Below are 23,096 nucleotides of genomic sequence, written 5' to 3' on the forward strand. Positions count from 1 at the left end.
CCATATGGTTCATATGGGTTGGATTGTCAATATCAACAATATCAACATCATCAAACCAATATCAATAACATGCAACACCCACGAAAGAAGAAAAAGAAACACCAACAGAGTTAAATGACATAGGAAAGAGGAAGAAGAAGAACCACGGCGGTGCGGGAAGTGAAGGAAGAAGGAAAGAAGAAGAACCACAGTCGCGCAGGAAATAGAGGAAAAAGAAGAATCGCAACGAGGAAGAAGAACAACCGCAACCACGACGTGCATGAAGGAGAATGAAGAAGAAGAATGAAAGAGACCACCACGAGGAAGAAGAAGCACGACATGAAGGAAGAAGAAGCATTGCAACAGAATCGTACGAACGCGCACTGTATCCGTATTTATATTAATAGAGTGAAGGGCATTTTAGCCCTTTCACCTAGGGTACTGGTGTATGTCTTAACAAGCTCCCAGTTGTTTAGACAGGTCTGCCCCCATCTGCAAAAAAAATAAAAGAAAAACAAAAAAAAAATAATTAAAAATCTAAATTTCAGCCCATTTTTCCAACCTTTTAAAAATAATTGTCTGAAAAATTCAATTAAAAAGTGACTAAAAATCAAATTAAAAATCCGTTTAAATTTTTTTTGTTATCATTTTATATGATAATTGTTCTTTATGAGTTTTCGTTTGGGGTTTGAATATTTTGAAATGTATTTAAATGGCATCAATTCATTTATTATATTAGTCTAGTATCTATTTTTATTTTACTTTTACTAAACCACAAAAATACATTTTTAATTAAGGTATAAAAAACTTACATAGTAAAGCCCGTGATCAAGCCTATTTAACCTACCAGTTAAACAGGTTAAGCCAAAAACTCACAAGTTGGGTCTAAGTCTAAATGTCTGGCTCTAGTTACAAGACGCACTTTTTAATTTCAATTTTTAAATAACAGAGTCCATTTCATCTCATGCAATTGCCAACATGTTAGTATCCAAATTAGTAAAAATTACAGTATTTTAATAAATAACATTTTTTAAAACATTTTGATAAATTATTTTGAAAAAAATATAATTTGATTAAAACCCCTCCCAACCTTGGCCGCAAAATCCACCCATTAGGATTCGTTCAGGCCACACGAACAACAAAAATACAAGTATCCCTCGTGGCATTGCAATTGGAATCAGCAAGTAATCACAGTCACAAGAAGGAAAACTATATGAAGAAGATAAGTGTGGGACCAACAGTATCACAAATCATTCCCTGCCTCACAATCTTTTTGCTCTTAGTGCCTTAGTACACAATCCATGTAACCACCACTAGTGCTAAAATCATCAACCAAAAAGGTAAACTTCTGCAACAACCATGGTTGCAATGGCAGCAGCAACAGCATCCTCCCAGTTGATTTTCTCAAAGCCTCGTTCACCCTCGCGTCTCTGCCCCTTCCAACTATGTGTCTTTGACACCAAACAAGTGCTGTCAAGTTCAAGTGGCAGGAGAAGGCATGTGGGGGGTTCTGGAGTTAGGTGCATGGCGGTGGGAGAAGCTGCAACCACTGAGACTAAGAAGAGAAGTGGATATGAGCTTCAAACACTCACTAACTGGTTGCTGAAGCAGGAGCAAGCTGGGGTGATTGATGCAGAACTCACTATTGTGCTGTCTAGCATTTCCATGGCGTGCAAACAGATTGCTTCTTTGGTGCAAAGAGCCAACATTTCCAACCTCACTGGGGTTCAAGGAGCTGTCAATGTTCAGGGGGAAGACCAGAAAAAGCTTGATGTTGTTTCAAATGAGGTCAGTGTTGCAATTACAATTCTCTGACTCAGTGGATTGGGAAACACCTGAAGTGGCGTGGTCTCAGACCCAGGACCAAAAAGTGTTGCAACTTACAATTACAATATTCCTTGGTTTTTCTTTCTAGAATTATATACACGTAGTTGGTTCAATTCATTGAGCAATTAATTTTGTTTTTGTCCAAGTTAAAATTGTGAAAACATATATGATGTATCATAAAGGACTGCACTGCAAGGGATTGTTTTTTAAATTTTGTAAACAAAATTAAGGGTTCTTGAATTGAATGTGATGGCTTATTGAAGTGGTTATGGTTGACAACCAAGGTGTTGTTTTTGCATTTTTCAGGTTTTCTCAAACTGCTTGAGGTCAAGTGGGAGGACAGGGATAATAGCATCAGAGGAGGAAGATGTGCCAGTGGCAGTAGAAGAGAGTTATTCTGGAAACTACATTGTGGTGTTTGACCCACTTGATGGGTCATCCAATATTGATGCTGCAGTGTCAACTGGGTCCATTTTTGGGATATACAGCCCCAATGATGAGTGTCTTGCTGACATTGGTGATGACCCCACAGTAAGTCTTCCATGGTTTATTAATTTCATTTCAGTTAATCAAAGGATTGACAACGGCTCAAATAAAATGAACCTAGAAAATCTAGTTTCAAAGGCAAGGAGTGGTTTGACTAAAAAAACTGAAAAGTTACTTGATTTTTGCTTCCACGTGATTTATTATCTTGGTTTAAAAATGTGACTAACAAGGTTTAAGAAAAAAGGTGGCTGTGAATCAAGTAGAATACATCTTACTTTAGATAAAAGGAAATTGCCATTCTTCTAATTTTCCTTTTAATCTCTATAAGATGCTAAGATAATATAATCAGAAGTTACCCAAAAAATAATTATTGAAGGTTGAATCAACTATCAAACATGTCAAACATAAAGATCTTGGATTGAATTCTTACTAGTTGTTCATAACTCTAATTCAGACTTGTAAAGTATTACCTTGATCATGGAACGAGCTTCCACCCTCCTCCTTATACACTATCTTAAAAAGGAAGAGTTGAAAAAAAAATTGCAAAAAGGATTGTTAGTGAAATTCAGTGCTTAATGTGATGCATATGCTAATTTGCAGCTTGACACAACAGAACAAAGATGTGTTGTGAACGTGTGCCAACCCGGAAGCAACCTTCTTGCAGCTGGTTACTGCATGTATTCTAGCTCAATAATCTTTGTTCTCACCCTTGGAAATGGAGTGTTTGTGTTTACATTGGACCCGATGTATGGCGAATTCGTTTTGACTCAGGAAAACCTCCAAATACCTAGAGCAGGCAAAATTTATGCTTTCAATGAAGGGAATTATCAGTTGTGGGATGACAAGCTTAAGAAATATATTGATGATCTCAAGGACCCAGGTCCTAGCGGCAAGCCTTATTCTGCAAGGTACATTGGTAGCTTGGTAGGAGACTTCCACAGGACACTGCTATATGGTGGCATTTATGGGTACCCCAGGGACAAGAAAAGTAAGAATGGGAAACTCAGGCTCCTGTATGAATGTGCTCCTATGAGCTTCATAGTAGAACAGGCTGGTGGAAAAGGGTCAGATGGCCACCAGAGAATACTTGACATTCAACCAACAGAGGTATGTATAGATGAACCTTGTATGTCTCTAAATGCTTTAGAAGTAAAGGGTGAATGTTATAATGGATAGTCTTATTCATTCTTTAACTTTTTGTGGACAGATTCATCAACGAGTGCCACTGTACATTGGGAGCGTAGAAGAGGTAGAGAAGGTGGAAAAGTACTTGGCTTAAATGATAAGCTAATGCAAGAGGTTTACTTGTGTATGAAAATTATGCCCAATCAAAACTTTCCAAGCAATACAATCATGTGGTCTTAAGAATTATTTTTATACCCCCCCCCCCCCCCCCCCCCGTCCTTTTGTGCAAAGAAAAAAATGATTACAACAATCTGCAGATCATTTTGAACAAGAATTTTGTATAACTTTGAACATGTTCAAATTGGATATAATTTTGTGGCAATAGAAGCATTCATATCAGTAAATTTCAATCCTCTCTTTCTACGCTGATACAAAACCATGTAAAATGGTTCTAGATGTTAACTATAGAACTGTTACTACCTATTGCTTTCAATGAGAACTTCAGAGGAATTGAGTATATTTAACACAATCATACTCTGGGAAATTTTTTATAATGCAAGACGTTTGACATGAATTTAGATTTGAGCTTATCAGTAATTACTGGATGAAACTTGAAACTTATGCACCTATGTATTACCTACCACAACTAAATTAAAACAAGTACTGACTGATTAGGGTAGAAGAGACACTACTTAAATTATTTAGACTAATCAGGACCAATGACTAAATATATCATTTACCAATTGCTATATTGTTTTCCCGCAACTGTTAACAAATACAAAATTGGAAGTTTTAATGTAAAATAATCGTGGTATCCATTTAAGATTCTTGAAAAATTAAAATTCCAGTATGTCTAGTCTTCCCGTTGCCTCTTCCATTGAAAGTTTAACTGTCATGACATAGATCCAGAAATTTCTTAAATGACTTAGACTTCATTACAAGGCTGTTAACCATGACTGCCATCAAAATGTAACCCAACTAAGATGAATCCTTATAATAAACCAAAACAAGGGAGGAAGCTATCTACAATCATTTTTTAAGCTTGACCAAATAGGCGAAGCTTGTAAGGTATAAATGAATAGCAGGTTATCATTCTAAATTTAGTGCAACAGCAGAGAGCAATTCTTTGGAACAATAGATATAAACATCTGCAGTGAGCTCGCGTTAATAAGTCAGGCTGAGTCATTCTTCAAATTGTCATTTATGTACAATTTTCCGGATCCACAAACTGCTGGCGGTTTTTCTCTGTTGGCATATTATAGCACTAGTTAATACTACTGTTTGATCAATAAAGAAAATTTATATGAACGCAGAACCTTTTTTTTTTAAAAAAAAAGTACAGAATAATTGAAAAAAATAATTTTACCAGGGCTTATAACAGTTATGCTCTTTGTGACAAATTTCATCGCAGTCATACATTCAGGGCCTGCAAAAATGAAAGCTTCTCAGTAAATTATCATTTAGCCTACAAAACTGAGATACAAAATAGGTTTCATTACCTAGTACTTTCATATCTTTCTCACATATAACTTCTGCCACAGTTGATAATTCAGGTGTAGCATGATCACCATTGCATTCATGAGACGAGCTGTTAAATAGTGGAAAATATTATCAAATAGAAGAGTTGGAACAATAACAAAGTAGGACTTGCGGCAGAAAACAGAAACAATACCCTGAAGCATTGTCCATTGAAGGACTTGATGTTGGATGGCAAGAAAAATCTATGCCTTCACAAGAAAAGTCTAGATCATTTAACATTTCTGTGAAGGAGAAGTCCATCCCTAAGGCATCAAAGTTAGGAAAATCAATGTCAAATATGTCCAATTCCTTTTCAGACTCAGATGTAGAAATCTCATTGGGCAATGGATTGTCCAAACTCCCAGGCACATCGGCAGCATCAAAGTTCAACCTGCTCCTAACATGATCCCTCTTACTTGAATTTGTCTTGACAGGAGAAATACAACGACTCATCTCTATGTAAGCCATCTGTTTTGCAGGGCTGACCATAACTCTCTTGGTTGAAATTACAGTGCAACGACTGGGTGTAACTGCACGGTTGCAAGTTGCAACCGAAGAAATCTCAGCAGGGGATATATGTGTGTCACTGTGAGAAGATTTTGTTCTAGGAGGTGTCTTCGGAACCGGTGAATTACTTGGAACAGAAGTTGTAGACTGGTTGAATAAACATTTAGCAACATTGGATCCCTGAACCTGTGACTCCCTGGGTATGCAGTTCTCTGATGAAGATTGAATGGCAGAAGGCTGAGCTACCATTGTATTATTGACAGCTTTATCAGATTGTTGCGGAGCATTTTGACCTGAAAATAGAGATAAGGCAAAATGCATGTGATGATCTCATGAGATTAGCCAATAATTATAACAGATGCACAAGTTATGAGGTAACCATACCATGGCTGACAATTTTCCTACTGGATGATCTACCACGAGGTTTTTTAGCAGCTGAAGGAACATCCACAGCTTTAGTTTCCTTTCTCTTTCTGTCAGATACATTCAGTGTTGGTGTTGAGAAGTTTCCACCCTCAGCGTTTGAATTGCTAGATTGAGGCAATGGCGGTGCATTTGATTTATTTTGCACAGAAGTAGGATTGCCTAATACAAAAGCAGCAACAATCATAATGAAGCAAGGTCAATAAGTCACTGACACAGCCTAAAAACTCAGTTGAGCAAGTGGAAAATGAGAAGGTAAGAAATGGAGGACCAGTTTAGAACAATTTTCAAGCAAAAGTGAAAGTGAAGTAAATTTTATTTTACACCTCATACTTCTTTTGTACCATGCAAGTGTAAACTAATTTTCTTTCCAAATTTCAACCACCTGACTTTCCACCTACTCAACCAAGCACACCTCGCAAGACAAATTTTGCTTCAATTGCAATTTAATGCTAAAAGGTTTTAATCAATTACATTCAGTTCCAGGACTTGAGGCAGTTGATAATCATTCTTCAACAACACATTATCGAGTATTCATTCCTAGCTTAAACATGTATACGATAACAGCAAAAACATCTTATGACTGAATTAACAAGTTTGATTTACTGAAAATATAGTACAACACAACCAAGTCAATCAGAGCTCTTCACTCTCCTCTACTATCTTCAGTCTTCAGAACCAAAATCTAGGTAAGAAACCCAAATTGAAGGCTCCTAGCATGCAAATACTATTTGTTGCCTTGATTCACTGATGTTTATAACATAGTTTGAGTATTGATTAATCAGTCAACGTGGGAATTTCTGCATCAGAGAACTAGTAAAATTCCCCAAGAAGAATAAATATCAAGCATAGAACCTGCACATATATTAAGAAAAAAACAACTAAGGTAGGGGCAAAGGTTGTACCTGGTTGAGATTTGTAACCAAGTGTTGGTTTAGGAACTGCTACAACTGCAGATTTAACAGCAGGTGCTGGTGCAGGGAGATTTCCACTAGCATTGTAAGCAGTCATTACATTATGCATGCCTTGCAACAGCATCTGAACCCGGTTCTTCTCTTGTTCTACAACAGCCCGTTCCTGATCCAACATCACTTTCTGCTCCTTCAAGCAGATATACTCATCCAGCATCTCCCCCAATGTCAACAAAGTCTTTGGTGCCTAAAAAAAACTCAAGTTTTCCATCAATACCCAAAACCTAAAACACCCACATGAACAAATCTTCAACTAAACGGAGGAAAACATAAGGACTGAAAAATTAAGATAAAAAAAATACGACCCAGATGGTCAAATCTTCATAAGAACAAAAAAAACCAAAAGGGTCGGGAAAAAATTGAAAATGGGGGTCTAAAAATCCAAACTTTTGGATAAAATCAAAGACCCAGATGGCCAAATCTGTATAAAAGTCGATAAAAAAAACAAGAGGGGTGGAAGAAGATACACAAACATGCAGTGAAAGGAAGAACGGGTGAAGGGATACCTCATGAATGGGTGAATGGGAGATGAGGGAAGAGGCTTCGTTTCTGAAGGTGGATCGAGTGGAAGAGAAGTTGTTGTCGCAGAGGTATCGGTCGACGATGAAAGCGATCTGAGTAGGGGTGACCTTGCCCTTCCCGAACACCTCCGGCTTTCTGGCTTTGGATTGCTTCCCCGCCATTGCTGTTACACTCAGATCAGATCAGATGTAATGAGAGAGAGAGAGAGAGAGAAATTGGCGCTGCATTAAAAAGGGAGGGGCAAAGGACGCGGGAGTTTATTTGAACTGGTGCCTGAAACTTGAGGTTTTGGCGGTAATGAGCACATCGTTCTCCCACACTCGAAACCTTGGACTTGGTGAGGTTAGTAATAAATAAATAAATAAATAAAAGAATTATTCTGCTGCTAACCCTAAATAAAATCAAAATGTTTTGGGAATTGCTAGGGGCACCCAGCAAGATTGCTGGTGCACCCAACAATTTTTTATATTTTCCAAAATACCCCTTAATGTTTCTGCGGAAAAATCTTCTTCCGCATTTAATGTTACAACTATGGAAGAACCTTCTTCCGTGCCATCTCACTGAAGAACTTCTTCCGCAGCAAGCCACGGAATAAGGTTCTTCCGTAGTTGTAAATTTACAACAGCGGAATAACTTTTTTCCGTGCCATCTCGCGTAAGAACTTCTTCCACAGGAAGTCATGAAAGAAGGTTCTTCCACAGTTGAAAATAACAACAGCGGAAGAACCTTCTTCCGTGGATTCCTGCGGAAGAAGTTCTTCCGCGAGATCACATGGAAGAAGGTTATTCCGTTGTTGTTATTTTCAACTGCGGAAGAACATTCTTCTGTAAGTTAATTTATTTTTTTGGTTTTTAAATTTTTGGATTATTTTGTATTTGTCTATGTTATTTTGTATTTTACTATTACAAAATTTAATGCATATTTAATTCGGGTTATTATTACAAAATAAAAATATTTATTTAATATATATTAAATTTTGTAATAGTAAAAAAATTTGTGATAATACATATTTTTTAATGCATATTAAATATTTATTTAATATATATTAAATTTTGCATATTTAAAAAATTTGTAATAATAACTGGGATAATAAGCCAATTAGGTTATCAAATAAATAATGTTACTATATATATCACAACAATTTCTAATGTATATTTAATGCTCATGTAAATTTAAATAATATTTACTATCACAAATAAAAAATAAAAAATATTTACTATCACAAATATTTTTTATTATTACAAAATTTAATATATATTAAATAAATATTTTTTATTTTGTAATAATAACTCGAATTAAATATGCACTAAATTTTGTAATAGTAACCCAAATTAAATAAAAAATATTTAATGCATATTTAATTCGGGTTATTAGTACAAAAATATTTAATACATTAAATTTTGTAATAGTAACCCGAATTAAAAAAAAATATTTAATGCATTAATTCGGGTTACTATTACAAAAATATTTAATGCAATAAATTTTGTATTAGTAATCCAAATTAAATATATATTAAATTTTGTAATAGTAACACAAATTAAATAAAAAATATTTAATTCGTATATTTTTTAAAAAATAAAAAATATTTACTATCACAAATTTTTTTTACCATTACAAAATTTAATATATATTAAATAAATATTTTTTATTTTGTAATAATAACCCGAATTAAATATGCATTAAATTTTGTAATAGTAAAATATAAAATACAAAACAACATAGGCAAATACAAAATAATCCAAAAATTTAAAAACCAAAAAAACAAATTAACTCACGGAAGAAGGTTCTTCCGCAGTTGAAAATAACAACAGCGGAAGAACCTTCTTCCGTGCGATCTCACAGAAGAATCTTGTTCTGTGCGAATCCACGGAAGAAGGTTCTTCCGCTATTGTTATTTTCAATGGCAGAAGAACCTTCTTCTATGGCTTCTTGCGAAAGAAGTTCTTCCGCGAGATGGCACGGAAGAAGGTTCTTCCGCAATTGAAAATAACAACAACGAAAGAACCTTCTTTCGTATGAAAGTATTCACGTTGTTTAAATAAGGACAATTTTGCCCATTCACATAATTGTTGGGTGCACTAGAAATGTTGCTGGGTGCACCTAGCAACTCCCAAATGTTTTACATTTTGAGGCCTCCTTGTGTATTTTGAACTTAGGGGGATTAAGTGGGTGGGATTGTCAAGTTTTCTTACTCAGATCTATCATTTTTATTTTTTACCAAGAAAAATTGTTTTGACTAAATTCAAATTTCAATTTTCCTTGACTTGTAACCGGATCAAAGATAGATTTGATAATCTCACCAATTAATTCACACAATTGGTGGTATATTTTTAAGTTTTTATACATATCACTTCAATCCTTTTAATTTTTAGGATAAAGATTAAATGAAATTATAATAGTATGTGTAAGGATTAAGTATTAAAAGAAAGTATTTTTTAAGTATAGAGATTAAAAGATTTAGTAATTATAAGAATTAAATGAATAATTAATCTGTATGTATATTAGAGTTAGGATTTTATTTTTATGTTTTATCTTTTAGACATATTAAAAATATAAATTAAATATTTGAATAGTTAAATAATTCAACTTATGAAATTCCACTAAAAATATAATTTAATTCTATTTTTATTTTTAAGATCTTTATCATTTATTAATTTTTTACATATTTTAATTACAATAAAACTAATAATTTAATAGATAATTTATTTTAATATATATATAAGTAACATATGTTTTTAAAAAAATGTGAAGCAAGTTCTATTTGAGTTTCGTGGGTTTATATTATTCCCATCTTTTATAAATCTAATCTTAAACTTGTCCTACCTTTAGAAAAAAGCAAGGACAGAGAAAGTCAAACTCGCTTTTGATTGGCCTTGTTATCATGTCTATCCCGAACACATTGACGAACAAATCTATACTAAACTAAACATGCATATAAATATTTTTTTCTTAACACTTTTGTCAATTTTTCTTTTATCTTTTGTCTTTGTGTTGTTTATAATAAAAAAAATATATCTATAATTTTTAGCTTATTTTATAACAAAGTGAATGCTATTAGAACCAGATTGATTGTTGAATTAGTTAGGACATTGGGTCAATGGGTTAGTGACGATTGAATAAGTGGGTCACTAATTAAATTGCATCAACCAATGTTAATAAATATATACATTTTCTACTACAGATATAATATATAAAATAAATAATAGCTCTAATTTAGTGGTTATTCATGTGCAACTTTTTATTACCAAAGATTGTTATTCTTTGTAAATATCATAAGAAGGGAAGTTAAATTGTGATTTAAAAAATTTTCACAAGCCTTTTTACAAATAAAGGTATTGTCTTTAACAAAATAATTTCCACTTGTGATTGGACGCACACTTAATAGGAGTTTATAGGATAAGAAAATAATACCATGTGTGCTCATATGTAGTAAGTCTTGTTCACTTAAGAATAGCTTATTAGTCTATCAATAATTTATGCATTTGTAATCATCAAAATCATGGGGTAAGGATGCATAGATCGTCTAGTTGTAATATTGGACTGCCCAGACTTAACACATATTGTGTTTCTCTTCCCCACATATAGAACAAATCAACATGTGATGGTGTAACTAAGAAAAAACTTTGATCAGTGGTTGAGGAAGATTCGACATTTGCACCTTAAGTGCCTTTACTTGAGCCATAATAGCATCTTGAGAATTCAACTCCATTACTCCTCTGCAGGAGGTTGGACCTCTATCATGTTGAGCTTCAAAGTCATTGGATGCCATATTTTCAATAAGCTTTATTGCCTCTTCTAGTGTCTTGTTCTTGATTATTCTTCCACCAGTTGCAGCATCAAACATCACCTTTGTTTTCCCCTTTACACCCCCAATGAAGATGTATAATTGATCAATCTCATCAATAACGTGATTGGGACAATTCATCAAGAAAGTTTTTACCTCTCCTAAGCCTCACATAATGGTTCATCGTCGTTCCTCTGGTGAAAACTTAGTATATCGTGTTGGCTTTGCTTCTTTTTGACTTTGGGAAGAAATGGGCTAATAACTTGCTTTCAACATTTCCCCAAGTATAGTGAAGCTTTGAGATGGATGAGTATTGAGCCATTTCAAGGCATCTCCCATGAGAGAAAAGTGAAAAACTATTAGACAAAGGTTTTCCTCTTCATTCTGGGCCATCTCTGTTAATTGTACCCCATAAATCATAGAAAATGGCAAAGTGGTTGTATGGATCTTCATGGGCCAAGTCGGCAAATGCATGTTGACCAAGAAGAGTGATCAAAGTTGGCTTGGCTTCCACGGTGCAGTTGTTGGTCCTTGATTTGGCAATACTAGAAAAGACTCGCAAACCATCATAAGTGATACGATTTGCTAGAGTTATCCTAGCAGGTACTACTTCAACCATGTCTTCCTCTTCTATGATGGCATAGCAATGTTCTGAAGAAGAGTTGAAAGGGTTCTCCTCTCGTGAGGTAATTGAGCCTTCCTTCAGTGCCAACTGTTGTGCTTATTGTTTTTCTCTTTTGGTTAGATCATTGAGTCTCCAAACATTCTTCTCAATTTCAGTTATTGTCGCAACCTACCCTTCGGCGGGGGTGTAAAAAGGCTGAAATAGATAGGTTGAAGCGTTTGTCTTCGAGGGAGAAAACGAGCAGAATTGCCACCAATGTTTATTTGAGGAAAACACTAGAAAAACCAAAAAGGCGAAGGTCTACATATTCTGAAAATGAGAGTTCGAGAGTTGTTTACGCACGGGGAAGGTATTAGCACCCCACATGCTCGTCACAAAGGACAACAGTCCTTAATCGAGTGTGCAAAACATGACTTCAAAACTATGTACTTTCCCTTTTTACATTTTTTATATATTTTCCCTTTTATGTTTTTTTTTGGGGTCGACAAGGGTGTTGCCCTCGCTCCTACGTATCCTCAGGTGCGATGAGGAAATCAGACCTATGTAGTTCTTTAAGTCTGAAAGTTTGTGTGTTACGTTGATTTTATGTTTTTTTGAAAGATTTATTTTAATTGCGAACAAAATTGGTTTAAGGTGTTGGACCTTGAAACGATGTTTTAAGCTTTAAAAGCGGAGAGAGTCGTTTAAGGCGTTGGACGTTGAAACGATCTCTTGATTTTTGATGAGATGAGAGAATCGTTAAGGCATTGGACCTTTAAACGATCTCTTGATTTTTTGATGAAATGAAGAAAGTTTATGAGTTGGTTTTATTTTGTTTTTGCTTATTAATCTTCAATCCTTTTTTAAAGATAACTTACAGCGCTAATGATCGGTTAAAACTTATTTTACAAAAGAAAAGCGATTACCGATGATCGAAGAAGGAGATGAAGATGCACAAAACAATAGAGCGGACCCCTAAGGATCCATGAATCATGTTTAAATCCTTAAAGACAAGCACTAATTGGATGAAGAACGAAGAACGATGTAGGAAACGATCACGGAAGCGCCTCAGCCTTGTTTTTTCTTCTTCTTTCTCCTTCTTCTCACTAATTTCACTAAAATGCTCTCAATATATGAAGTTGAACCCCTTCCTTCAGCCCCTCACGCCTATTTATAGGAAATTAGGGGTGGAGGTTGCACAACAACTCACCCGAGCAAGCTGGTTACTTCAACCCTAAGCTTTCTGGTGGCCCAGGCAAGCCAGGGGCCTGAAAAAGTCTCCAAATGACCATTTTGCCCCCCCTTTTTGGGTATTTTCATGTTCTTTTCTAAAACATAAAAAAACCTTTCGTATTGCGCGGAAACTGGTGTCAAGCAGCTTAATTTGGCTAGCAAGAATAAAAACCTTAGCAAATGACAGTCTCCAAATGAAATTAGGGTATGACAGTTATAAAACAAAGATATTCAAGTTTGGTTATTCTCCTTGTACCAATGGTATTTGGCACAAACAACTAGAACAACTAGAAAGACATGTAGCCTTGGGTGAGAAAAATGATGATAAAAATTAAAAAGCAAAAGAATAAAAGAATGTTTGAAGTCCACAAAAGATACCAAAAATTTGCCAATCATTGAGACACAAGTCCTTGACAACGACGCTAGAAACTTGTTACGATTTTGGTAAGAGTACCAAATTGCTCAAGTAACACAATGATAAGTAAAGTATTATATTCATAAGTGCTTGTACGATAACTGTGTAATTAATACTAAAATTATAGACTGCGAGAATTAAGAAGCTAACTAACCAAAATTAAATACAATTGTATACAAATAAAAGGGAAAGGTAAGAGAAAATTGATTGAGGATTTTTTTCGGAATTTGGTATACATAGAAAATTGGAGTAATGTCAATGAGAGAAATCATCGGGGTTTAACTTCATTGGACTCCCTGACATGCAATCATTACATATTCCTATTCAATCAAGATTTGGTTATCAACAACCCACAAAATTATTCAAGCCTTAATCCCTTAAGCAAAAGAACTTAAATCCCTTGATTCCACTATCAATTCCTTGAATTAGTGCAACCAAGGTACTTGTATTAAGAAAAAGGGTTTGAGTGATGACCAATCATCTTTACCCTATCCCTAGCCATAAAAACAATTGGTTGTCTTCTTCAATTTGCAATCCAACATAATGTTCCAATTACAATTGAATAATTAAAATCGTACAATCAATTGATCAGGCAAAACGCAAGCATTAAACATAGAAAAAGAACAATAACAATCTTTAATTAAAATATAAACGATGTAGAAATTGCATGAAAGTATGATCAATTACATTAAACCCCAGCAAAAGAGAATAATGAGCTACAAGCCATGGAGGAAGAAGCGCTTGATGGAGAAACAATGGACAACGAAACCCTTCACATCCAAAGTCGTCAAACACGTCTGTAGGTCTTTTTCTCTCTAAACGTAAAACTTTATTTCTCTCTTTAAACAAGATAATACTTACCCTAATTAAAGTTATAAAGTAGATAAAGTTTAAAACAAAACAAAATAAAAATAAAAAGAAAAATAAAATTCTCGATGGGGTCAAATGCACAGGTGCGATTTTTGCACAGGGTGTGTGATTCTTACATTTCACATTTCAGCACATTCAAACTTACATTGGGTGTGCGGTTCCTTGCACAGGGTGTGCAAAGTTCTCAAGACTTCCAACAAGCTTCTTTTGTCTCCACAAGACCTCCAAAGCTATAGACTTTAATAAAGTTTGTACTAAAATAATCAAAGATCAAGAGTGAAAAGGTATAAACTAAAAATTGTAACTAAACAAAGTTTTTATTGAAAACTCAACTAAAATGGACATAAAAAAAGCCCAAAATCCTAAAAGGTATTACATAATTGCCCCATAAACTACTACAAAATGTAGAATAAAAGGCAATTATAAGTGGGGCATAATTGAGTGTGGGTGTGTTTGGAGAAAAAAGAGAAAGGGACATGTGGTGGGGGTGAGAGACAAATAGTTTAGGAGAATAAATAAATAAAACAAATGAGATTGTTTTTACCATTATAAAATGAAGAGTTTTTTTAATAAAATTAAAATTTAATCAGGAAAGTTAAGAACTTTGTTCACCATTGAAGAATTGGTAAAAGTTCTTAAAATGTGAAGTGGAATATGACACCCACAAAAAGTGAGTCTAAGAAGTGAATTTGAGTTCCACAACTGAAAATGCTTTAAAATGTCAAACTAGCATCTAGCTAAGGTGGGAGGCCTTGACATGTCTCTCACCATTGAGTACCATTATATTTATATAAATTCAAATCAATGGTTATTTTTTTTTTCTTTTTTCTCTTTTTCTTTCTCATTTCTTGATGTACGCCTACAAACCTAGCTTCCTTGTTGAAGCAGCACCAACAACCCCTTCCATAGACCACCAGACATTGTCGCAGACCGCCACACACCTCTGCCTCGAAGGTATAGGGTTTAAAAAACTAGTTTTAAAAAATTAACCATAACTAACAACTAGTTATATAATAACAAGTTATATAAAAATAGTTATAAGACCATAACCAATTTTATAGAAATAGTTATTTCAAATAACTTATTTGTATTTTAAAAATAGTTATAGTTATTAAACTATAATTAGTTTTATAAAAATAGTTATTCCAAATAATTTTTTTATTCATCTATAATTGGTTATATAATTAGTTTTAGATATAATTTGTTATATAACTAGTTATATTCATAAATGATTATATAACTAATTTTTTTTTAAAAATAACCAATTATACCAAATTGTAACTAGTTTTGTATAATTAATTATGGTCATAGTTATTATAACCACTTATAATTTATTAGTTATGATTATGGTTAGTTAAATAACCAAACTATGAACACCCATAACCGAAGGCCATATCCGACGACAATGATTTTTTGTCTCCTCTTTCCTCTCCCTCTCGCACCCTCACAACTCTATTAATTCAAACCTCACAACTGCTAACATCAATTTACAGCTAAGAAACAAACTAACATTGGACCAAGTGATTTGAGCCATTGGCCTCCCAGGACTATATCGACAACACATAGCGGAAGAACATGGAGGTCCATCGTGAACACACGTCCTTGCACATGAAACGTAACACTTGGACATAGTTGGTGACATTCAACTTCATTACCATTTTCGATTAGCACTCTCAGGGCCTGTGTGGGCTGAGAGATGAGGCCCAAGTGCTTGACCAAGAGTTCTTGCACAAAATTATGTGTGTTATTGCCATCAATCAGAATGACCACGTTCTGATTCAATATCCGACCCACCAGATGCAAAGTTTCCGGGGCGGACTGACCCGATAGAGCGTAAAAACTAATTTGGGCTTGGGGCGGGTCATCTGAGCTTGGGGATGGAAGTGCTATTTAGGGTTCGTGGTTTCATCTTCCTGCTCTTCATTTGCAATGAGAAGAAAGAACCGAGAGGCACATCGATGGCCCCTGGTGAACTTCTCATCATAGTTGAAACAGAGCCAAGGTAAGTTTAGCCCCAGGTTTATTGGTCCTTTTGAGATTTTAGAGAGGGTGGGGCAAGTGGCTTATTGTTTAGCCCTTCCACTAGATCTATCGAGTGTTCACCTAGTTTTTCATGTGTTGATGCTTCGAAAGTATGTTCATGATCCATCTCACATTATTCAACTCCAATCAATGCAACTTGATGAGAATCTTAGGTATACAGAACAACCAATGGCTATAGTGGACAAGCGTGTGAAGCGTTTATGTTCTAAGAATATTATGTCTGTGAAGGTGGCTTTGAGTGGACCAGCTGGAGTAGGAGCCAGAAATTGCTATGCATGAGAAGTACCTTCACTTGTTTGAGACTCAAGGTTAGTCATAGATCAAATTCAAGGATGAATTTTCTTTAAGGGGGGAAGAATGAAACGCACCATTTTTTAATAAAACAATCACCCTCCCCTCTATTTTTTAAAACACCCGAGACCCCTCTTCCCCTTTTTCTAATTCCCTTCTTTCAAGAACTTACCCCCATCTCTCAAACCCTATCTTCTCTCCCATTTTTCATCTCTCAACCTTCTACTCATTTTCCTTCATTTTTCCCAAATTCATCAAGTTTATTGCATCCTTGTGTCACTCTCAAGCATGAGAAGGCGGTTGGAGTAAAAGGGAACACCATTCACTTCCTTAAAATTTCTATTTGATCTCTTTAATGTAAATTTATAACCCATTGACTTAGATTAGTATCTTATAGCATAGTTTAGCTATGGGTTGTGTGAGAAAGGTTAGAAAACTAAGTATTAAGAATTATTGTGGTTTCCTCAAAACCCTATGTATGTTAAATTTGAGAATTTTTTCTAATCTCTTGTTCTTTTTATTTTAAATGCTTAGATCCTGCGAAAAATACGATGGTTGATCCTCCCAACGCCATTGATTGTGTTATTTTTGGAGTGAGCAACTAATCTACTTAACAACATTTTTAAATTCTTTTAGAAGAAGTAAGTAAACTCCAAAAAAAAAATTGTGATCTTTGAAATTCTAAGAGTACTTGAGAATGAAGTAAAATATTTATTTTTGTTTTATTGGAATTTATTCTTTGATATTTTCGACAAGGTATTTAAGAGTGGATGTTGAGTTTTTTTTATTTATTGTGAGTTTATGATTGATTGTTGTTCGCTACAGAGAAGAGATAATGCATCCTACGAGCTAAATGTCGTAGTTCTATAATTACCGTTTGCCACAATGAAGAGATAATGTGGTTTATGTGCATATAGTAGAATGAAAGTTTTTACAAAGTTATTACTCTTGAATATAAGTTTATATGTAGTTCTAAAAGTTTTCAAGGGAGTATAAAATAGTTTCCAAAAGTGAGTTGTATTTATTTCGCTTTTATTCAATGTCATTTAACTTCTTTTTGGATGTAAAGAGTTGTGCTATGTTTGTGCTTTCCTTCGTGTTTGTTTTGTATTTTATACTCTCACTAAGTCTTCGTGACTTTCCCCCTTCTTTCATTTTTTTGTCTTAGATACATAGGTAGTTGGGTAGCTAACTTCCTAAGATTTCTTTACTTATCTAGGAATTTGTTTATCTTTTTTATAGGCCTCCATTGCGTTTGATGGAGAGTATTTTTTGTGTGACTCTAGTATAATGCATCTATAGGGATAAGGGTAGGAATAAATGTAAATAAAATTCCTTTATTTTGAGATGTAAATGATTCTATCTTATAGATATGCTTATGGTGTAATTATGATGTTTTGAGACACTTTGATGATTAGTATGTATGACTAACAACACTATTAGCTGATATTTTGGATAGTATGTCAAGGGTTTATGTTATAATTTGTGGCCTTGATATCTAACTGTTGAATATGGATATATGTATATATAGATTTGTATGGATATATGATATGTTTTCACAGGTTATTCAATATGGAGTTTGTCTTGTTTTTAGTGGAAACTCTGTCAAATTGTCAGTAACCTCTTTTGGTTGATCTTTTAATTATGATATGGAGTAAGATATTCTTAGGCTAGCCAAACTAAGGAAATTACAGTCTGTGTGTCGATCATGGTCCAAGAGTGGATCGTGATAGTGTAAAATTCTTAAGGGGTTTCCTAGACTATCAATTATAGGAAACAACAGGATCTTGAAACCTATGATTCTCACAAATAATCAATAAACAATAATGTGTACCTTTCTCCATAGGAACACTAGTATCTTTCTCCGTAGGAACTTCTCTCCGGTGTACTTTGATTTCCTTGGAAAATGAGAGAAATAAGATTTCACTTTCTTTGGCCTTTCTTTTCTGCCTCTCTCCGTTAGTGATGACTATGAGTGAGAGAGAACATTTTTCTGGTTAGGAAGGGGACCTTATTTCACGTTAGTGGGTATTAAACCCCTTTTATAACCACTACTCCCATCAAGTAGTAGTGCTCTAGAAATTTCTCCTATTAAGCCCAATTACAATTTAGCCCTTAATAGTTAATTATTTACTTATTAGTCCCTACATAAGTCACATGCCTTTCACATGAGACATTAATTCTAAAATTCTCCCACTTGGCTCATGTGACATTAATAAACATTATGGACAAAATAAATAAATAGATTAACTAACATAATGCGCATTAAAATTGACTAAATTGTTCTATACATTGAGTACATCATAATTTCATGATTAAGAATAGGAACCAATTCGAGTCATGGCGGTTGTACATCATCTAATCGACATAGTCCCTTCCATGTACTACAAATTAGTCTTCTCCTTAATATGACCATTAGTTAGGAGTACATAATTGGTCCAACATAATATATTCATTCAAGACAAAACCTGTTAACATTACTCTAACACAAACATGCATGCAAACATAGAGAATAGGTAATCAGAAACATATCATAATTGAGCTTAGAGTGTCACTAAAATGCATAAGATAAATTACACTTAATGATCATCAATAACAATAATGCCTATACTTTCAACATGTTCTATAATGTCTTGGGCGGTAATCCCTTATTCAAGGGTCAACTATCATAAGGTTTGTGCTAATTTATTTTATTGGCACTCTTTGTTTCTGAACTTCTTCCTTCACAACAAAGTACTTCAATTCCATATGCTTAGCACCCTTAGAGTACTTGTCGTTCTAACAAAATACTGTTGCGGAATTATCACAATACATTTTCAGCGGCCTAGCAATACTGTCAACAATTTCAAGCCCTAAAATAAAGTTCCGCAGCCAATTAGCCTGAATTGTAGCCTCAAAACATATTACAAATTCAGCTTTCAGATGCAACAACAACTTATGCATACAAAGTTACTTTCATTTGTTTTCGTTCCATATCATTTCTAGGACATTGTGCGAGACTAACTTTGTCTCATTTCTAAATTAGAATAGGTGATGTTAAACATCTTTCTATCTTGAATCTCTCTAGTACTTTATTGATATACGCTTTCTGAGATAAGTCTAACAATCCTTGTGATCTATTACAAAATATTTTATCCCTATCACATAGCTTACCTCACCCATATATTTCACTTCAAAGTTTCTAGAGAGAAATTTCTCAGTCTCATGAAGAAGACCAAGATCGTTAGTTGCAAGCAAGATATCATCAATATACAGAATTAGAAAATAACTTTATTCTCACTAACCTTCAGATACATATACCGATAAATAGTATTTTCCTTAAATTTAAAGGAAACAATGGTATCATTAAACCTCAAATACCATTGGTGGGAAGCTTGCTTTAAGACTGTATATTGATTTTTTTAGTTTGCACACCATGTGTTCCTTTCCTTCAACTGAGAACCTCATTGGTTGGTCCATATAAACATTCTCCTCTAAATATCCATTAAGAAAGGCAGTTTTCACATCTATTTGATGTAGCTCCAAGTCATAATGGACTACTAATGTCATGATAATCCTGAAAGAATCCTTTCATGAGATCGGTGAAAACGTCTCTTTATAATCAATGTCGTCTTTCTGAGTAAATCCTTTAGCAACAAGTCTAGCCTTGTAACGTTAAAGGTTACCATGAGAGTCACGTTTAGTCTTGAAGATCCACTTACAACCAACTCTCTTACAACCCTTTGGTAATTCTACAAGGTCCCAAACTCCATTATGTTCCATGAAATTTATCTCTTCTTTCATGACATTTAACCACTTATCAGAATTATCACAACTTATAGCTTGTGAAAACGAAACTGGCTCATTATCATTAATCCTTAAGTTTGTTTCTGTTTCATGTAGGTATACCACATAATCATTCGAAATAGCTGGTCTCCTTTCTCTTTTAGACCTCCTTAATGCTACTTCTTGTGGTTCTTCCATAATAGGTTCATTATGCATCATGGGTTCATTATTGTGTTGCTCCTCTTCATTAATTTTGTAACAACAACTAAAAGGAGCAATTGCCTTACTGTTAGAGGCCCAAGCTAAAAGGACTTGCACTCTAACTTCTTTAATTTTCACTTCTCGTGGAACTGTACTCCCACTGATTTCACCATTTTCAATGAACCTTGCAATTCCAATTTCGACAATTCTCATACTATGATTAGGACAATAAAACATATACCCCTTTGATTTTTCTGGATAACCAATGAAATATCCACTGGTTTTTCTTGCATCCAATTTTCTTTCTTGCGGATTATAAATCCTTATTTCTGTCTAGCAACCCCAAACATGCAGGTGCCTTATACTAGGTGTCCTATTTGTCCACAATTCAAAGGTATCTTTCGAACTTCCTTACTAGGAACCCTATTCAACAAATACATGGCAGCTTTCAAGGAGTACATCCACAAAGATACGGGTAAAGTCAAATTGATTAACATACTCCTAACCATATCCATTAAAGTTCTATTACGCCTTTCTAATACACCATTTTGTTGTGGTGTATCGGACATTGTGTATTGTGTACAAATGCCACGTTTCTAAAGAAGCTTAGCAAATGGACCTGGGTGTTGCCCAGTTTCATCATATCTTCCGTAGTACTCACCACCTCTATCATATCTAATAATTTTCACATTTCTGTCTAATTGTCTTTTTACTTCATTCTAGTAAATTTTTAAGGCATTCATTGCCTGAGAAATCTCAAGCAGTAAGTAGACATAACCATAACGTGAATAATCATCAATAATGGTGATAAATTATCTTTCCTTTCTGAAAGAACTAACATCAAAAGGTCCACAAATATCAGTATGCACAATTTCAAGAAGCTGAGTGCTTCTTGTAGCTCCTTTCTTTGTATGTTTTGCTTGTTTTCCCTTAATACAACCCACACAAATATTTAGATCCGTAAAATCTAGATAAGGAAGAAGTTCATTCTTTATTAATCTTTCCATCCTTTCTCTAGAAATTTGACCTAAACGTTTATGCCACAAGAAAGCAGATCGTTCATTCACTAAACTACGTTTAGTGCCAACATTATGATGCAGAGTCAAAACAGTTTCAGCATACAAACTGTCTAATTTCAATTTATATAAACCATCACAAAGGATACCAGTACCAATGAGATGATTATGCTTAAATAAATTGAAACATTCATTACCAAATTAAAAGAGTATCCAGTAACATCAAGTTTAGATAATGAAACTAAATTCCTAGATAAACTAGGTACATAAAGAGTTTCCAGTAAATTTAAATGATGTCCAGTGTCGAGTTTTACGCAATAAGTCTCAACTGCTTACACTGGAGTTTCACTCTATTCCCCATGAAAATGAACTTCTCATTTGGGTTTATGGTTTGGATTGTAAGGAATCTCTGCATAATGTTAGAAACATGTGTCATACATCCTGAATTAATTCATCATGTATTATGGAAAACTTCAGTTAAGTTTGATTCAAAACATACATGAGCATTAAGCCCACTTTTCTTTTTGAACCAAGACTTGCACCTTAGGTAATCCTTCTGGAAATGTCCTGATTTCCTACAAAATTGACAATTATTTCCCTTTGATACCTTCCTCTGGATTTGCAAAGAGTATTGATTTTTAATTACCCTCTGCCTTTATCATGCTTCTTCATAAATTTCTTTCTAGTTCCTTGATTCCCTTGGTGGCTTTCATAATGGACTGAGTGACTTCCTTGATTCTTAAGCCTTGTTTCTTCCTGAACTAACATACTATGCAATTCATGCACATTCCATTTATCTTTCATGATATTATAGTTCATTTAGAATGGGCCAAACTCATACGATAATGAGTTTAGAATAAACTAAGCAAGAAGGTTCTCATTCACAACCATTATATTCCCAAGGTCTTAAGTCTTGCTGCAATGTTTATCATCTCAATGACATGTTCATACATAGTACGTGAACCATCAAACTTCATGGTGGTCAATGTACTCATTAATGTCCCAGCAACAGACTTATCAGCTGTTTGAGAGCACTCTCCCACTAATCCCATAAACTTTTTAGCACTTTTGATTTTAGGGAGAGTTGTCTTAATAGTGTCTCCAACAATCATTCTCATCAATATTAGGCTGAGTCTATTAGATCTTTTCTAAGTTTTATAATGAACTTTCTCTTCATTGCTACTAGCATTAATAATAGTAACAAACTTCTCTTCCAACATAGCAAGATCATGATCCAAAACACCGAGGTGAAATTGGACTTGCTCATTTCAATCAGAGAAGTTAAGCCCATTAAAATTGACACATATGATACATAAGAATCCAATGAATTCAAAACATGTATTACATAATAAAATTCACATAAGTGTTTTGAGACATAAAATACATGTCATACATATGATTCATTCAGATAACGGTCAATGTATATTGATGTTCTCCTTTGGATGATACACCAACACACAACATACAAACATAATGATGCTAATAAAATTTTAACATTATTTGGCAATTAAATATG

At 34.2% G+C, this 23,096-nt stretch overlaps 2 protein-coding genes and 1 non-coding gene across 3 annotated transcripts; 2 read left to right on the forward strand and 1 right to left on the reverse strand.

Moving 5' to 3' along the window:
• The first annotated feature begins 1,221 nt into the window (after positions 1 to 1,221).
• On the forward strand, positions 1,222 to 3,821 carry LOC100799873 (fructose-1,6-bisphosphatase, chloroplastic). Its single transcript, XM_003552168.5, has 4 exons — positions 1,222 to 1,767; positions 2,113 to 2,337; positions 2,893 to 3,399; positions 3,500 to 3,821. The coding sequence occupies exons 1-4, from the start codon at positions 1,339 to 1,341 to the stop codon at positions 3,569 to 3,571; spliced, it is 1,233 nt and encodes a 410-aa protein (XP_003552216.1). The 5' UTR covers positions 1,222 to 1,338; the 3' UTR covers positions 3,572 to 3,821.
• On the reverse strand, positions 3,654 to 7,690 carry LOC100808727 (uncharacterized). The gene is made up of 7 exons (XM_003551479.5): positions 7,343 to 7,690; positions 6,771 to 7,023; positions 5,827 to 6,027; positions 5,090 to 5,735; positions 4,917 to 5,005; positions 4,784 to 4,843; positions 3,654 to 4,662 (listed from the first exon to the last, which is right to left on the reverse strand). The coding sequence occupies exons 1-7, from the start codon at positions 7,517 to 7,519 to the stop codon at positions 4,619 to 4,621; spliced, it is 1,470 nt and encodes a 489-aa protein (XP_003551527.1). The 5' UTR covers positions 7,520 to 7,690; the 3' UTR covers positions 3,654 to 4,618.
• Positions 7,691 to 9,154: 1,464 nt separating this feature from the next.
• On the forward strand, positions 9,155 to 9,257 carry MIR4364B (microRNA MIR4364b). The gene has a single exon (NR_048665.1). It is a non-coding gene; the product is annotated as a microRNA MIR4364b (primary transcript).
• Positions 9,258 to 23,096: the final 13,839 nt, after the last annotated feature.

Source organism: Glycine max, chromosome 18 (assembly GCF_000004515.6).
Source record: "Glycine max cultivar Williams 82 chromosome 18, Glycine_max_v4.0, whole genome shotgun sequence".
NCBI classification, from domain to species: Eukaryota; Viridiplantae; Streptophyta; class Magnoliopsida; order Fabales; family Fabaceae; genus Glycine; species Glycine max.

Bases quoted from the DNA above. Each gene is read 5' to 3' on its own strand.
- LOC100808727 (XM_003551479.5), bottom strand. From the start codon at position 7,519: ATGGCGGGGAAGCAATCCAAAGCCAGAAAGCCGGAGGTGTTCGGGAAG. The intron at 7,024-7,342 runs GTATCCCTTCAC...AGTTTTTTTTAG, and splicing joins CCCATTCACCCATTCATGAG to GCACCAAAGACTTTGTTGAC. The intron at 4,663-4,783 runs GTAAAATTATTT...ATATGCCAACAG, and splicing joins CATAACTGTTATAAGCCCTG to AGAAAAACCGCCAGCAGTTT.
- LOC100799873 (XM_003552168.5), top strand. From the start codon at position 1,339: ATGGTTGCAATGGCAGCAGCAACAGCATCCTCCCAGTTGATTTTCTCA. The intron at 1,768-2,112 runs GTCAGTGTTGCA...TGCATTTTTCAG, and splicing joins TTGATGTTGTTTCAAATGAG to GTTTTCTCAAACTGCTTGAG. The intron at 3,400-3,499 runs GTATGTATAGAT...TTTTGTGGACAG, and splicing joins TTGACATTCAACCAACAGAG to ATTCATCAACGAGTGCCACT.